The sequence below is a fragment of the Dermochelys coriacea genome, chromosome 2 (genome assembly GCF_009764565.3).
Source record: "Dermochelys coriacea isolate rDerCor1 chromosome 2, rDerCor1.pri.v4, whole genome shotgun sequence".
Lineage (NCBI taxonomy): Eukaryota > Metazoa > Chordata > Testudines > Dermochelyidae > Dermochelys > Dermochelys coriacea.
In genome coordinates, this window is record NC_050069.1 from 242185116 (window position 1) to 242202404 (window position 17289).

The 17289-nt window shown below is 41.3% G+C and overlaps 1 protein-coding gene across 2 annotated transcripts in view; it reads right to left on the reverse strand.

Annotated features, from left to right (window-relative positions):
* Positions 1-17289, reverse strand: part of ITGB1 (integrin subunit beta 1) — a 76886-nt gene that overhangs the window by 14565 nt on the left and 45032 nt on the right. For both annotated transcript variants that reach the window (XM_038389261.2, XM_038389260.2), the window contains exons 12-15: positions 14674-14912; positions 13213-13435; positions 5414-5646; positions 2531-2697 (exon numbers count right to left, since the gene is read on the reverse strand). In XM_038389261.2, coding sequence (XP_038245189.2) covers positions 2531-2697; positions 5414-5646; positions 13213-13435; positions 14674-14912 — 862 coding nt within the window. The remainder of the gene's footprint in view (positions 1-2530; positions 2698-5413; positions 5647-13212; positions 13436-14673; positions 14913-17289) is intronic.

Sequence of the window (17289 nt, forward strand, 5' to 3'; positions counted from 1 at the left end):
GCTCCCCAAAAGTTTGTTCCAGTAAAGCCACAAACATTTGTATCCCAGATAAACTGTAAAGGCTAGTCTGGACAGTCCCTAAAAAACTACCTTGAGTTAACTGACAGTCAAAAAACCCCTACTGTAGAAAAGCCCAAAGAGATTCTTCTTCCTCCACCACCAATCTAAATTGTTGTTCTATTTTCCTTTATATAAAATACTGTTCTTCAACTTCACATATAAACTCAGTTCTCAAGCAAGTACTACTGATATTAATAAATAAGCAATGTTGCTGTTAATACAGATTAAAGATTTTCAAGCTCCACTCTATACAATTTCAGAACTGAAGCAGCAGCAGATCAACAGACTAAAGCTCAAACTATGATTAATTGGCAATGACACTGAGTCTCAAAAGAGTTAAAAGTGACATGCAAAGAAAAAGAAGAAATTGAAAAGAAAATACAAACTGAGACTTAGAGACCAGCTTTACGTCCATAGTTTGGATTCTTGAAATTATTAATAGGACTCTTGTATATTGGATTTTCTTGCTGAAGTGAAAGAAATGGTCAATGTCGAATAATTCAACAGAACAAAAGAAAATAACGTTCTCAACTATCATAAAAAAAGGAAAGGTCATGCTGTATGTAAAGGAAAATTATGTTAGTAATTTTCTTTTAAAATTATTTAGCAGTAGAACTCCAATACAAATCTGAAAAACCCTCAGCAGATCAACAAACAAGGATAAAGCCCTTCTAAGGGAATAACCGAAGCATAACTCTGCTTATAAGGATGTGTGGGTGTTGAGTCCCACAAAATTTCAGTACATCAATACTGAGTACTGAGGTTCGATGTTCAACCATTACTGACCCTCCCCACAGACCTTAATGAATATATATATTTAAGGTCTCCTTGCAAAAACAAAAAACCAAAACCTGGTTACTTATCTTTCCATATCTTGTTCTTTGAGATGTGTTGCACATGTCATTCGACTGTAGGTGTGTGCATGTCCTGAGCATAGTCAGTGGAAATTTTCCCCTCAGTTGTTCCCGTCGGGGTGGCTTGGGCACCCTCCGATGCCATGCACTCATAGTGCTGGTATAAAGGGTCCAGCTGACTCCACGCCCCCTCAGTTCCTTCTTGCCGGCCAACTCTGATGTAGAGGGGTAGGAAGGCGAGTCTTTAATGTTTAATGGACACGTGCAACACATCTTGAACAACAGTCCAGGAAAGGTAAGAAACCGTTTTTTTTCTGCTTCACGTGCTTGCACATGTCCATTCCACTGTAGGTGACTCTCAAGAAGTTGCATAGGAGGTGGGATTAAAGTTCATGGACATGCTGACTGCAAATCAGCTTAACTGAATCTGGAATCATACCTAGACTGCTGAGTGATGGCATAATGAGCAGAGAACATATGTACTGATGACCAAGTCACTGCTCTGCAAATGTCCTGAATAGGAATCTGTGCTAGTAATGCCGCTGAAGATGTGTATGATCTCATGGAGTGGACAGTCAGGATAACTGATGGCGGAACACCCACCTGCTCGTAACACCTGAGAATGCATGATGTGATCCAAGAAGAAATTCTCTGCGTAGAGATGGGGAGACCTTTTATCCTGTCAGCTACTGCTATGAAGAGTTGGGTGGATTTACAAAATGGGTTGGTCCTTTCTACATAGAATGCTAGGGCACATCTTATGTCCAATGAATGAAGCCGCTGTTATTCGCTGTTTGCATGTAGTTTTGGGTAGAAAACTGGTAAAAAGATTGCCTGATTGCTATGAAATTGGGAAACCACCTTTGGGAGGAAGCTAAAGTGAGGACATAACTGCACTTCATCCCCAAACAAGACTGTACAGAGGTTCTACTGAGAAAGCAAGGAGAACAGTTCCAGCGATTGTCAGAGTCCATAAGAAGAAACTGAGGGTGTGCAGGGTTGACTCGGTCCTTTATATGGTGCTATGGCACACAGCACCAGAGGATGCTCAGCTGCCCCGATGAGTATCACTGAAGGAAAAATTTCTGGTGACTGTGCTCAGGGTGCACATACACCTACAGTGGAAAGAACATGTGTAAGCACTCAAACAAGGAGGATAATTTTTGCTCTTCTATACTTTGTAAATGCAACTGCCATCAACTTTTAATGGAAGCTGTCTGATTATTTGAGGTAACAATTTGGTCCACAGACAGAGTGCGATACTCTGATGTCATAGTAATAAAGTTGGGCTAGTCTAGCACTGTCACTTCAGTCTGTTTCCTTTTCTACAAGCTTGGCCAAAATTATTTAAGTAATCAGAACTCAAAATCTAAACCTCTGAGTACCTGCTGGCTTATCTAGTCAGGTTATACATCCTAGGCGAAAGATGTTCTTTTACAATTCATTGCTATTTACAGTATGTACAAGATATGTTCAAGACCAACTGTAAACAAAGGTTTTTTGTATTCCAGTTTTTATCCTATAGAGAAGCATCTTGAAATATTTGGGACATACAAGCAAAACATTTTGTATTTTCCGTAACAGTAGCTTTATTGAATTTAAGTTCCATGACTCACTGTGTCCCACTTCGCATTCATCTTCTCCTTTTCAAATTTAGCAAATTCTCTTCTGTCATGAATGATCATAAGTAGTTTCCAAATCAGTAATAAAGCAAGACCAATCAGAACAATTCCAGCAACCACACCAGCTACAATGGGAATGATGTCCGGGCCAGTGGGGCATTCTGGGGAATAGAATAATTACAGTACAGTTTTAGCACAATGTAAATGAAGCACAATTGCTGAAGAATTTAAATTATACTGTGCAATATTCAGAGCATCCAACTTGTCAAGAGCAATGATTTCTCACATTTAGCATGCCTCTGTGAATAATAATCTAAATTAGAGCTACTGAGATCTACAAAGATTCTTATTCTAGTTTTGAGACACACAGATAGTGAGAAAGCAAGTTTTGATGCCATGGAGAAATGATTTTTGTTGACCAAATCAGCTTTTAAGACCACACAGAGCTAAGAATTTCATAGCACTTGAAGCCTTAAGATTAGACTTCTAGACTACTTATGAACAAGCTGATTAAGAATTGTGAACATAACAAGACGGGGAAAATTGACTTTATGAGTGTAATATGGATTAACCAGATAGTCCCAAAATACCCCTCGCTTTATAGAAAAAGTGTGGCCTTGTTTCTACCTCAAGTTGCAATATTTATATAAAGCCAAATTGTAATAGCATGATCCCCTGAGGCAGAGGGATCAGATTTAGCAGATTTTTACAAGACTTTTTCCAACATGGAAATCCAGTGCTTTGTTGAACTAGGAAGTGCAAATATGATTGACATTTTCATTCATAAGGATGAATAATTGCAGAACAAAAATGATACTTATAAAATTAACTAAAACCAAACAAAGGAAGTTATTTATACGGAGAAGGCAAGGCAAAGGTAACTAGCACTCTTGTAAAAAAGTTACCTGTTTTGCTAAATACAGATTCTGAATAGTCACCTAAACTAAAGGATTGATCCTGCTCCCCTTCTAGTCAGTGGAAAAACTTCCATTAACTTTACTTGTGCAAGAGCAAGCCCCAAGTGAACTGCTGGACTCTGTCAAAGTGCATAGTTACTGTATCGAATCACCCAAGGGACACTGATTTTGAGTCCTGCTCCTATTGGTTGGGCTGAGATTCCTACAGAATGCTAACATTATTAACCAATTTTAAATTTTTTAAAGAAAATAAAACGAGAAAGTCCATTAATGAACTTTACAAAATTTTGAAAGTCAGCTGAGACAAATGAACATTCTACTGAGATTGTAAACCCTTTGGGACGAGGATTCCCTTCATAATACATGGGCACAGCACCTAGCACAAAGTGATAGACTGCATCTCCTCCTCTTCCTTTCCCTATTCTCTCCTGGATCCCCTATGATCCCTTTTGCTCCCCATCTAGGTGAGGGGAACTCATGTGAGCCTTCAGTGGCCAGGTCGGATATTTTGTAGTAACCACTATAGTCTGTGCGTGGCCCTTCCTCCATTTCATGTCAAATGACATGTTCAACAGAGAAATGTCACTCACTAATTTAGTTTTTAAAATCAATCATGCTAAGTGACTGTTGGCTTTTAAATTCAGTTAGCTGAGTTTGCAGACAGCTCTCTTTAACGTATAAAAATTATGCTCCTCACCACAGAAAATTTCAACCGTAAAAGATGAAATTTTGGGAACATTACCAAAAAAAAAAAAAAGAGTGAGTTAATGCAAGTTTCCATACAACGTTCACGACTGTAGAGAAGTTATTCCATGAATTTTTAAAATGCTGTACTGAGCAAAACACATACAGCTCTCTGGGTTGGCATCATACTAAACTAGTGCAACTAGGAGAAAATCTGGCCTTCACTGATCAGATAGATTATTGCAAATATCTGCATCAATTTCCCAGAAAACAGAAATAACGTTCAAAATTAAATAAAAAAACCCAGATAAACAAATCTTGGACTTCGGGGCATAAATTTCACCAACTGGAATGAGGAAGGGATGTAATTCAAAGCTGCAGCATTGTACAAATATGGGCATTCAGCGGGTGTTGGCCACTGAACTAAGCGGACTGTCGATCTTGTCCACTTATCAATTCCTATAATCCTGCAGAATGAGACATAACTTTCTACCTATCGTGTACAATCAATAAAAGGTATATTTCATATTAAGTCATTAACTCAGTCAGGAAACCACTACTATGGTTGGAAGCAAAAGTCCTTTTCAGAAGAGATGTTAGCTTGATTAGAGAGTAAGCCATCTGCCCACTGATCTAAACTAGCCAATTTCCCAGAAAATAACAAACCATTGATCAAACCACAGTTGAATCAATTTTTCCTCAGCCAGTAGATATTTGATGGAACCACCTCCAGGAAGTCTGAGTATTTTGGATAATTCCTTGAAGGTAAGTGGTCTGAGTAAAGCAAGGACTGATAAGAGAAATAATCAAGCACAAACAAAGGAGGTTTTTGCTATTCTGTACAAAGCTGGACATATAATGTGACATTTTACTTAATTGTATGTTTTTTGTTTTAACCTGTAACACAATGTTTCAAACCTGAGCTAAATCAGAAAGATTTGTATCAATGTATTTAGGACTTGATTAAACAACATTATAGAAACACGATTTAAGTCTGTCAACAGGAAGAAAAAAAAAACTTTAAATACAACATATACAGCAAGTCATGTGACCACATCTGTTTCAGTCAGTGTAGGAGTCTTTAAACAGTGTCAATATCTGAGACACAAACACCAGTCTCAAGCAGACCTAGTTTCAGAGGAGGGAGCAGGGATACTACTTCTGGATACAGTCTGAAGGTTCAGAAAGGTTAGTCAATGTAACTGCGTTGAGTACAGAAGGAACAACAGAGAGTTGGTCACAAAGGTGAAGGAAACATGTAATAAGGGGTTTGTACCTGGTGTCTCCACCACATGGACAATGGCTTCATTGTTTGCATTGACTGAGTATGTGAAGTAGAACCAGCAGTCATCAACATCCTTCTCTTTACAGTGAGACAGTGGATCAGGCTGGCCAGGCTGTGGTAACTTATCTCGACTTTCCACTAGTGTCACGTTGAAATCCATACACTCCTGAGAACATGTGTCCTTCTTTTCTCCCTTTTTGAAAGCTCTGCATTGAACACAGTCCCTGTAGAAATACAAATTAGTAACACCACTTTAAAAATATGTTCATGAAAGGGAGATTTCTAGTATATTAATTTCCATCTCATTGCAAAATCAATTGGCAAAGAAGGCAGAAATACCACCTGGAATGTGAGACTGTCATCTATTATCTCCCCCTATCTCTACCCTCCCCGCCCCCTTTTTCTTACTCATCTCATTTCTTCTCTTTCCTATTACTCTCCTTTTTACTTCTGTCCAATAAGAGTCTGGCTTAGCTGACCAAGACTGTATATTTTGCAACACGGCTGTAAACTTGTGACCATAAAGAGGAAACTAAAAGCGATGCCCTAAACAGCCCGATGCTGGTACAAATTTGACACGTCTTAGAGTCCTGGTAAAACTGTGTGCTCTGCCTGTGTTTCTCCAGCAGTGAGATTACAAGTGAGACAAAAGCTGCATTTTCTATCTTTGCTATTCTTTTCTCTTATTTTATGTGTGTCTTGTTTTTGTCTTCTAGGAAAAAGTATCTGATTTTAAGAAAACAGGGACGACAGCTCCAGCCCATCTTAACTAACTATTACTTTTTTCTTCAAAAAAGGACTGTTATTACTCTTTAATACCATCTAAAAGACGGTCAAACAAGAGTTTTTTATTCTAAAACCTGTTTCCATCTAAAGGGAAAGGGATCAAAGGATGTTGTTAAAATGAAATCCTTATTTAATAGTAACTATTTCACATTTGGTGACAATGTATACCTTCAAGTCAGCGGCACTGCGATGGGTACCCGCATGGCCCCACAGTATGCCAACATTTTTATGGCTGACTTAGAACAACGCTTCCTCAGCTCTCGTCCCCTAATGCCCCTACTCTACTTGCGCTACATTGATGACATCTTCATCATCTGGACCCATGGAAAAGAAGCTCTTGAGGAATTCCACCATGATTTCAACAATTTCCATCCCACCATCAACCTCAGCCTGGACCAGTCCACACAAGAGATCCACTTCCTGGACACTACGGTGCTAATAAGCGATGGTCACATAAACACCACCCTATATCGGAAACCTACTGACCGCTATTCCTACCTACATGCCTCTAGCTTTCACCCAGATCAGACCACTCGATCCATTGTCTACAGCCAAGCACTACGATATAACCGCATTTGCTCCAACCCCTCAGACAGAGACAAACACCTACAAGATCTCTATCATGCATTCCTACAACTACAATACCCACCTGCTGAAGTGAAGAAACAGATTGACAGAGCCAGAAGAGTACCCAGAAGTCACCTACTACAGGACAGGCCCAACAAAGAAAACAACAGAACGCCACTAGCCATCACCTTCAGCCCCCAACTAAAACCTCTCCAACGCATCATCAAGGATCTACAACCTATCCTGAAGGACGACCCATCACTCTCACAGAGCTTGGGAGACAGACCAGTCCTTGCTTACAGACAGCCCCCCAATCTGAAGCAAATACTCACCAGCAACCACACACCACACAACAGAACCACTAACCCAGGAACCTATCCTTGCAACAAAGCCCGTTGCCAACTCTGTCCACATATCTATTCAGGGGATACCATCATAGGGCCTAATCACATCAGCCACACTATCAGAGGCTCGTTCACCTGCGCATCTACCAATGTGATATATGCCATCATGTGCCAGCAATGCCCCTCTGCCATGTACATTGGCCAAACTGGACAGTCTCTACGTAAAAGAATGAATGGACACAAATCAGACGTCAAGAATTATAACATTCAAAAACCAGTTGGAGAACACTTCAATCTCTCTGGTCACTCGATCACAGACCTCAGAGTGGCTATCCTTCAACAAAAAAGCTTCAAAAACAGACTCCAATGAGAGACTGCTGAATTGGAATTAATTTGCAAACTGGATACAATTAACTTAGGCTTGAATAGAGACTGGGAATGGATGAGTCATTACACAAAGTAAAACTATTTCCCCATGGTATTTCTCCCTCCCACCCCACCCCCCCACTGTTCCTCTGATATTCTTGTTAACTGCTGGAATTAGCCTACCTTGCTTGTCACCATGAAAGGTTTTCCTCCTTTCCTCCCCCTGCTGCTGGTGATGGCTTATCTTAAGTGATCACTCTCCTTACAGTGTGTATGATAAACCCATTGTTTCATGTTCTCTGTGTGTGTGTGTATATAAATCTCTCCTCTGTTTTTTCCACCAAATGCATCCGATGAAGTGAGCTGTAGCTCATGAAAGCTTATGCTCTAATAAATTTGTTAGTCTCTAAGGTGCCACAAGTACTCCTTTTCTTTTTGCGAATGCTTCAGCTGTTTTTCTTTATCGTCTGTATCTTTAAAAAATGTTTTTAAAGGGTTTGCCATGGTATTAAGCAGGCTGAGGTCTCTCTATACCAAACTCCGAACCTTGCGTAAAACTTTGAAATGTTGGACAGTAGGTAGGTTATGGCCCATATATTCTATCTAAATGAATATAAGAGGTGTAAGAAAGTCTAATGCCCTTTTATCTTGGCTTTGTCTTGCTTGATCTTGTTTATCACCTTCAATACCAAAGACATTGGAGAGAATGCACAAAGAAGGCCCCTCGCCCACAGATCAAGGAAAGCATCTCCCACCCCAACCCTCCTTTCAGGCAAAATTGTTTGCACTTTCTGTTGGTGGCGGCGGCGGCAAAGAAGTCTACTTCTGGAAATCACCAGGTCAGAAAAATGTGACTGAGAGTTCACGAGTTCAATTCCCCATTCATAATCTTGGAAGAAGTGCTTACTGAGATCATCGATGTTCTATAGGCCTGGAAGGTAATTGGATGTGATTGGCTCCATAGCTTTACAACTTCAGCACACAGGAAAGGGGATCTTACCCACGCACCCTGATGATTGATGTAGAACATGCAGATTATATTGTCTGTCATGAATTTTATGGATTTACCCCTGATTAATGAAGAAAGTGAACAGAAGCATTTCTGACTGCCCTCAACTCTAGGAGCTTAAGGTGAAGACATGCTTCTTGGGCAGACTTACCAGAAACCAAAGGAATCTCTCGTGAGGTGGATGTTGTGACATGGAAATACATGTTCTGAAGGTCGAGATCCAATCTGCTAATGCCAGTGATGGAATTATAGCAGTGAGAATCACTATTCTGAATTTTTGTTTTTTCACCAAGTTGTTTAGGAGTCTTAAATCTAGAATCGATCTCTATCTCTCGTCTGCCTTTGGGATCAAAAAAATACTTGGAGTAAAACTCCTTCCCTCTGTGCTGAGCTAGAACTGGTTCTATGGTTCCTATGCATAGAAGGAAGTAAATGTCTTGTCTCAGCAAGTGCTCATGGGAAGGGTGGCTGAAAAGGGACATAGAAGGGGGATGGATGGAGTAACGTGATTTTATAATGTCAGATGTAATCTTCTCCCACACAAGTTGAAAATGGGAGCAACAGTCTGCAAAGTTGTGTGTGGGGAGGGGTAGAATGGTGTAGTTGCAGCTTGGTGATGTGGGGTGGTTCCAAACTCTCAGGCAATCCATCAAAACTATCATTTTTATGACAAAGATGGTTGAGTGACAGACAGATCTTTCTCTGAAACCATCGCTTCTTTCTGGACAGCTTTGTGTGACTTTGAAATCCCGAAAATTGAATGGGACAGGATCTTTGTGCTGTTTGAATGTTTCTTTACATGTTGGTGTATGTAGTGGTGTGGTGGTCGTCCCTCTCCCTTTGGGTTGGAGGGAGGCCACACTGCCTCACCACGCCATCAGGACCGCCGCCTAGTATCAGGGGAATTAGCGTTAGGCATTAGTGTCCCGACTGGTCTAACGGGGCTGAGCAGCCAATCGTTTATAGCCTCTTGGCCCTTTAAGCAGAGGCCAGACAAACACCTTAGTCTATCTCCGGGCCCTTTTTGCACGGGCCAGAGCAGACACAACAGTCAATTAAGCTCTGAGCCCTTTAAGCTGGGGCAGAGAAAAACCCAGGAGTCAATTAGCTCTGGGCCCTTGGTGCAGGGACAGAGCAGAAACCCAGGGGTCAGTGTCCTAGCTCTAGCGGACGATCGACAAATGCAGGCCTCTGGACCTGGTGAGAGGAGGCTGCCATCCAGAGGTGGGGTGTCTAGTGGAGCCCAGGCCCACCCTACTCCACCGGGCCCCGGCCCGGGGCCCTAACAGTGGTGGAATGGTCCGCCACAAGTCAACGGGGAATCCAGCCACAACACACTGGCCATGCTTCTGGCAGCGCTACAGCCAGACTGAAGTCGGCTGTTCCTGGGCCACTTCCTCTCCTCCCCTCCGGGTGTACCTGCAACCATGGGACATCTTCCATCTGCTCCGGGTAGGTGGCCAGCAGCAGTCCTGGTAGGTCTGCAGTAGGCACAGGTTCCCTGGCAGGAAGGGACTCACTGGGCTGGGCAGCAGAGTCAGCAGTCAGGGGTGAATAGGACATATGTCTCCCTCGGCGTCCTGGCTGTAACTGAGCCAGAGGCTCTGCCTTTTATACTTCCCATTCCTGTTATCCACTTCCGGTGGGAGGAGCGAGGCAAGCTTGGCTTCACCCACTCATGCACAAAGGCCAATTCCTCCCACTCTGGGTCGGAGGGAGGCCACATGGCCTCACTACCGTGTATAAATCCCAAGGGATCTCAAGGTGGCTCTGGAATCCTTCAGGCACGTAAGGATTAATTGGTGGATTCAGCAAAGAAGCTTCCTCCATCAAAGAGAAGATCTCCAACCATATTTTGGACCTCCCTTTAGAACCCAGAAATCTAGAACCAGGATGGCTGATGCATGAGCACTGCTAATGAAACAGAACAAGCTGCAGTGTCAACTGTGTCCAACAAGGCTTGCCACAAGCTCCTAGCTAGTAGCTGATGTTCATTAATAATGGATTGGAATTGCTTGCAGTATTCAGGCGGAAGGCACTCAAAGGTGGTAAACCTAGAATAATTTCTATCATCATATTTCATCATAAGAATCTGGTAATGTGCAATCCTAAACTGAACTGTAACAGACGAGTAGGTCTTATGGCCGAACAGATCAAGACATTTTTAGTTTTAATCCTAAAGTGTGGATTTGATGGGGTGCTGTCTGCCACGTTCAGTCACCACTTCTACAACCAGGGAGTTAGGTGAAGAATGGGATATAAAAATTCAGAGTTCTTGACTGGACCACACAAATTTTTTTTTGGTGTCAGTGTGCTTGCATGTTGGTGATATTGTTGCTGGAGTTTGCTAAATGGTCTTGGCAGATCCCACAGGGCCGCAATTCTAGATGAGGGTCACCACTGTAGAATATCTAGTAACTTCCACTGCAACTCTCTAACCTCCTCTAAGGGGATCTGTAAGGAGTCCGCAATATATTTTACTAGGTCTTGAAGGCGGGGGAGGCGTAACAGTCTCATCTGGAAAAGGTGAGGAGATATTCATTTGCAGAGTAGCCTCCTTATCTACTCTGGCCTCCTGCTCCTCAAACAATTCTTCAACTTGCGGTAATGGAAGAGGGATAGCTGAAGACTAGGGGCTCATGAAAACTGCTGTCAATATGCAGACCAAGGATCCCAGTCTGGCCACTGAGGAGGTCCATGAGATACAGGAGGTGGTATCCAATGCTGCTGGAACTAGCAAGGAGGGGCACAGTTTTGTAGTTCCTCTCTTTCCCTAAAAGTGTCAGGTAGAAGCTCCCTTCATTGGTGAGCAGGGGAATCCTGCACTGAGAATCGGATGGGAATTCCTTCTCATCTAAAAGAGGAGCTCTGCCAAAGTCACGGCATGCTGGAGAATCAAGTGGTACCGATAGATACCCATTAACAATGGAGGCTCAGACATATCTGGGACAAGTAAGGCTTTGGAATTTCTAAACTGCTGTGGCACTGTGTGGAGTTGAAGCCAGGCTCCACAGTTGGTAATGAGGGTATAGACTGTTCTGGTAAGTCTTGTCTGATGGAGTTCAACGGTACCAAAGAAGATGAATCCTTGGTAGATGCTGAGATAATATGAGAAGCCTATCTTCTGGATGACCAGCTTAAGTATGGTGAATACCAAGAGAGTTCTAGATACCATCTTTTAAGAAAAAGAGTGCTTAGACTTCTTCCCTGGAGTGTCTTGCTACTGTGGTACAACGGAGGACCTCATTGCCAAGGCATGTTTGGTTCCTTTAGCCTTACAGAAGCTCAGAGCACTAGGCACAAGGTCAGTACTGATGGAGCCTGCAGCCTCAGCAGTACCCAATGGAGGATATGAGGTCTCCACTGTAGTCTTGTTTTGAGGAGATTGAGGCATTCCTGGAGTAAACTATGAAGAGAGAGATTCTTCTTTTTATGGGTTTTCCCCGAGTCCTCTGAGGATCTCTTGTCTAGGTCTATAGAGGTTTGTGTACAGCGTGCGGATGATGATGCAGCACTATGCTCACTCAAAGGCTGATGTCCATTGGGGGTCTCTGGGCTTGGATGCGATGCTGGATGGAGAGAATGCTCCATCATTAAGAGCTTAAGTTTCACCTCTCAATTCTGCATAGCTCTGCTTTTAAGAGACATCCATCTCCCCCTAACAGCAGATATACTGGGAGTGTCCATCACGAGCTGGGATGGCTTCACTGTGTGACGCAAGACAACACTTGAAGCCCGGAGATGCTGGCATATCCCAAGAGAACAGGGATCCAAAAAGAAAAAAACCCTCTTAAGAAAAAAGGGATTATAAAGCAAACCTCTACAAAATAAGAGATATAAAATAAATTACAGAAAATAAATTAGTCTAAAGAATAAACTCAGAACAGTTATAAATGGGCACATTAAAGGCTCCATCTCAGGCTGAGGCGCTTGACAAGGAACTGAGCACAGGCTGCTGTTGCAGCCCGATATAGTTTCAGTGCAGGGCATGAGGAGGCATAAAGCACATGTGGTGGCTGAATGGGCACTTTTACTGAAAATCTTCGATCAAAGGCGCATGCACTCCAGGTCGGACACAATGCAAAGAAAGTCATCTTATCTATGAAATGAGGGTCTCTTGCCCTTAGGTTAGGAATATTTATAGATACTCAGGAAAGAAGGGACCATCTAGTCTGAGCTCCTATATAGCACAGGCCATAGAACTTCCTCATAGGAATCCTTAGTCAATAATAATGATTGTGAAATACACAGAAATATTAACTGCAGTCACTGGATGAGGAGATTTGAACTCAGTCTCCTGGATGCAATCCAGGGTACCTTTGGCTTTACATAGAAACCAGGTTGCAAGGTTAACTATGATGCAGTAGTCACTGTCCTATAAACAGAGTATTATCCAAAAAAAGCCAGTCTGAACTGATTTTTATTTATCACAAATCACATTCTGATATAAAGGGAAGAAAGTTAAGGACTAAACGATCTTAGCTAACATAACTCGTCAAAGTTGTGTACTTTTTGTGTGTGTTTGTGACTCTTAAATTTATTTAATCTCCTCCTACTGCCCCAGGGTATTATATCCCTATATTTCAGATCGGAATATGAGAATGAAGCAGGAATGAATATCAAGGGCCTCATTTTCAAAGTTGAGAATATGTAAATACCAAAAATGCACATAAACACAGCATCTCTAAAAGCCTCACCTTTGTTGAACTGACACTTACTTGTGCTCTGCACAGACACCAAGGCAGGTCTGACACATTTCACACGTGGGGCCTTGGAATTTGGCATCTGTGCAGTTACAGGTTCCACATTCACAGGTTCCTCTTCCATTGCAGATTTGCCCATTGGAAGCCATACATGAAGACGTATCCAAAGAGCAGTCACAAGCACTGCCAGTGAAATTGGGGTAACATTCACATACTCTACATTTGCAAACACCATTTCCTGCATGTTAAAAAGATATTTTAGTAAACTTAAGTAAATATTCATTTTGTGGCACCGAGAAATACTTTGAATAATGTTTGCCATCAGGGAATATTAGAAATATAAACTGACTTATGCAAAGATAAAAAGATGATAAGTAGAACTAATGTTGCCTCCTTCGAGAGAGTTTTTTTTAAGTTAAAGACATATCTCTTCCCTCCTCACAAAACCACAACCAAAGAACCGGAAAGGCTGGTGAAAGGTCACTCATGGAGACCATTATAAAATGAAGCCCTCACCCCACAATAGATAATCAGCATATTGGCAGCATCAGTGCAACCTCTTTCTAATAATAATTTAACATTTATATCATGCTAGTAGCCTAGATGCCTCAATCAGGTTGGGACCCTATTCTACTCGGCACTATACAAACTTATGGTAAACAACATAATTTGCACCTCAACCTTGTTTTAGAAGAGCTTAAGTCTCACGACAAAAGGTCAGTTACTCTTCACAGTTGATTAAGTCCTTGGCCTCTTCTGAGGCTGCTCAGAAGGATACCAAATAGTCACCAGTGGTTTATACAATGTGAACAATATCCACTAGTATCTGGGCTAAGATTACCAGCTCATTTTGTACTGATAGAGGTTATAGTAAGACAGTGTAGTAGTACAGTCTCAAGATACTTGACTCAGCATTTATTACACCCATCTTGTCAGATCCACCTAACATTTCTTAGATGGGGCATGTAGTAAAAACAAGTGCAAAATTCTCCCTCAAATATTGCACTGGAAATTTTCAAATAAACCTGATTTATGATTTCAGCTCCTTTCATCATTTATAATTTACTTTATCATTTTATATTAATACATACTGTAGGTATTTGCCTGGTGTCAGATTTATGAGATGTACAATAAATTCTGGTCTCCTTTTAAAAGACAAAAAGTATTTAAATTTTTGAAGGTCTCATAGCATTTTACAGCTTTTGTCAAATTCACTTTACATCACAGACTGGAGCTGTGATGGCAGGGAAGATATTTAATCTGAAGTGTTAGGATTTCTACTAGCACATACTATAGACCGATGGCCATTATATTATTAGGTAACTATCTTCAGACACTATCTGCTCAGGCCAGATTCAAATGGCTCTATATTCATTTATCATATCCTCTAAGTCACCTAGCCATTGTTCAAATTTGTCAGCCTCACCCTGTAACATATTTGCAAAGTTTTGTAAAACTATGAACTATATTTCTCACCTCCGCAAATTAAGCCATTAGATCTATCACAGTTGAAGTTATCACATTCACAATATTTGCCAGAGTAGACTTCATTGGTATTTTCCCTTTTCTTGCATACACATTGTCCGCAAATACACTCCCCATTGTTACTGCATATTTCTGTACTGTTCTCTCTTCTACAGTAAGCATCCATATCTTCACTATTTACTTCATCTGTGCTGCATTCACACTCTTTTCCAATACGTCCTTCGTTACACCTAGAGGAAAAATATATGCCTAAGATTTAAATTGGGTAAAACTCATGTGAACTGAAAATGTTTACATACAATAATATATACAAGAAAAAGATTCAACAGGATAGAAGGCAGTAGTCACTGTTTCTGTAGGGAATGGTTTGAGGTTCAAACTAGATACCAGCTGAGACTTAAGTATAACCATCCTTAGGACCTAATTGTGCCATTAAGCAGTTTCTCAACTGTTTACTTGTTCCAGGTGAAAAGCTGAGGGCTGCAACCTATGACAACATGGCTATGTAGCCATTATTTCTGTAAAAAGAGATAATTATTACTTATTATTTTAATATAAAAGTAGTGCCAGTGGCTATTTACCATGGCTATACTGCCCTTTACCCCACTTAATCTCTATCAAGGAAACATTCTCACTTGGACACTGGGCATTCTCAAGGAAACATTCTCACTTGGACACTGGGCATTCTCAAGGAAACATTCTCACTTGGACACTGGGCATTCGAGGTCTGGATTCTCAGAGGTACTGAACACCTGCAGCTCCCAATGATTTCAATTGCAGTGATGGGTTTTCAGCACTTCAGAAAATCAGGAACAAGTTTTTATGAATAAAAGGTGGTTTCTTATGGTTATCAGAAACACACCTGAGAGCCACTTATACCAGAGATGAAGCTTTCATCAGGAAATCATTCAAGTGTAGAAAAGAGCAAGGAACTATTCTTAATACTGAATCCATTATCCTTTTAGTCTTTGTATGTGAAGTCAGAGATGTCAGTGGCAGTGATGTATAAAAGTAAAAGCAAGTGAAGCAGGTAATACTTGAGGACTCCCCCTTTCCAAATGCTTACCAGTTAGAGAAACATGCCCCAATCTGCAAGCATTCAGTGCACACACCACTTCCACTGACTTCAAAGGGAATTCCATATAAAGTATTGTCTTAAATATAAAGGGAAAGGTAAACACCTTTAAAATCCCTCCTGGCCAGAGGAAAAACCCTTTATCTGTAAAGGGTTAAGAAGTAGGATAACCTTGCTGGCACCTGACCACAATAACCAATGAGGAGACAAGATACTTTCAAAGCTGGAGCGGGGGAGAAACAAAGGGTCTGGGTCTGTCTGGGTGAGGCTTTTGCCAGGAACAGAACAGGAATGGAGTCTTAGAATTTAGTAAGTAATCTAGCTAAATATGCGTTAGATTATGATTTTTTTAAATGGCTGAGAAAATAAGCTGTGCTGAATAGAATGGATATTCCTGTTTTTGTGTCTTTTTGTAACTTAAGGTTTTGCCTAGAGGGATTCTCTATGTTTTGAATCTAATTACCCTGTAAGGTATTTACCATCCTGATTTTACAGAGGTGATTCTTTTTACCTTTTCTTCTATTAAAATTCTTCTTTTAAGAAAATGAATGCTTTTTCATTGTTCTTCAGATCCAAGGGTTTGGGTCTGTGGTCACCTATGCAAATTGGTGAGTTTTTTTACCAAACCTTCCCCAGGAAGGGGGGTGCAAGGTTTTGGTGAGGATTTTTGTGGGAAACATGTTTCCAAATGGCTCTTTCCTAATAAAAAACCGGGTTAGACGTTTGGTGGTGGCAGCGAAAGTCCAAGGCCAAAAGGTAAAATAGTTTGTACCTTGGGGAAGTTTTAACCCAAGCTGGTAAAAGTAAGCTTAGGAGGTTTTCATGCAGGTCCCCACATCTGTACCTTAGAGTTCAGAGTGTGGAAGGAACCTTGACAAGTATCCTGACAAAAATCAGGTCCTGCATTAAATATGCTCCTGAAATCTTTCCATTAAAATCAATGTCTATTGCTGTTCGTCTTTAATAAATAACTGCATACGAGGGAGCTGGGAAAAGGGGTTGAAAACTTCTTAAATTTAAAAATAATGTTTAGAGACAAGATGGGTAAGGTAATATCTTTTATTGGACCAACTTCTGTTGGTGAGAGAGACATGCTTTCAAGTTTATGTAGAGCTCTTCTTCAGGCCTCAGGGCTTGTCTATACTTCTGGCTAAATTGTCATTGCTGCGATCGATGCAGCCATATTGATTTAGTGGGTCTGGTGAAGATAAACTAGGGAGAGCGCTCTGCCATCAACTATCAACGTCTGTACTCTACTCTCCCGAGAGGCGGAAGATAAGTCAGTGGGAGTGTGTCTCCTGTTAACATACAGTGGTGTCTGCACCGTACTAAGTCGACCCAAGTTACATAGACTTCAGTTACACAATTTATATAACTGAAGTAGCGTAACTTAGGTCAATTTACAGCTTTAGTGTAGACCAGCCCTCAGATATGTACTCTAGGGCAGTGGTTCTCAAAGCCGGTCCGCCACTTGTTCAGGGAAAGCCCCTGGCGGTCCAGACCTCTTTGTTTACCTGCTGCGTCCGCAGGTT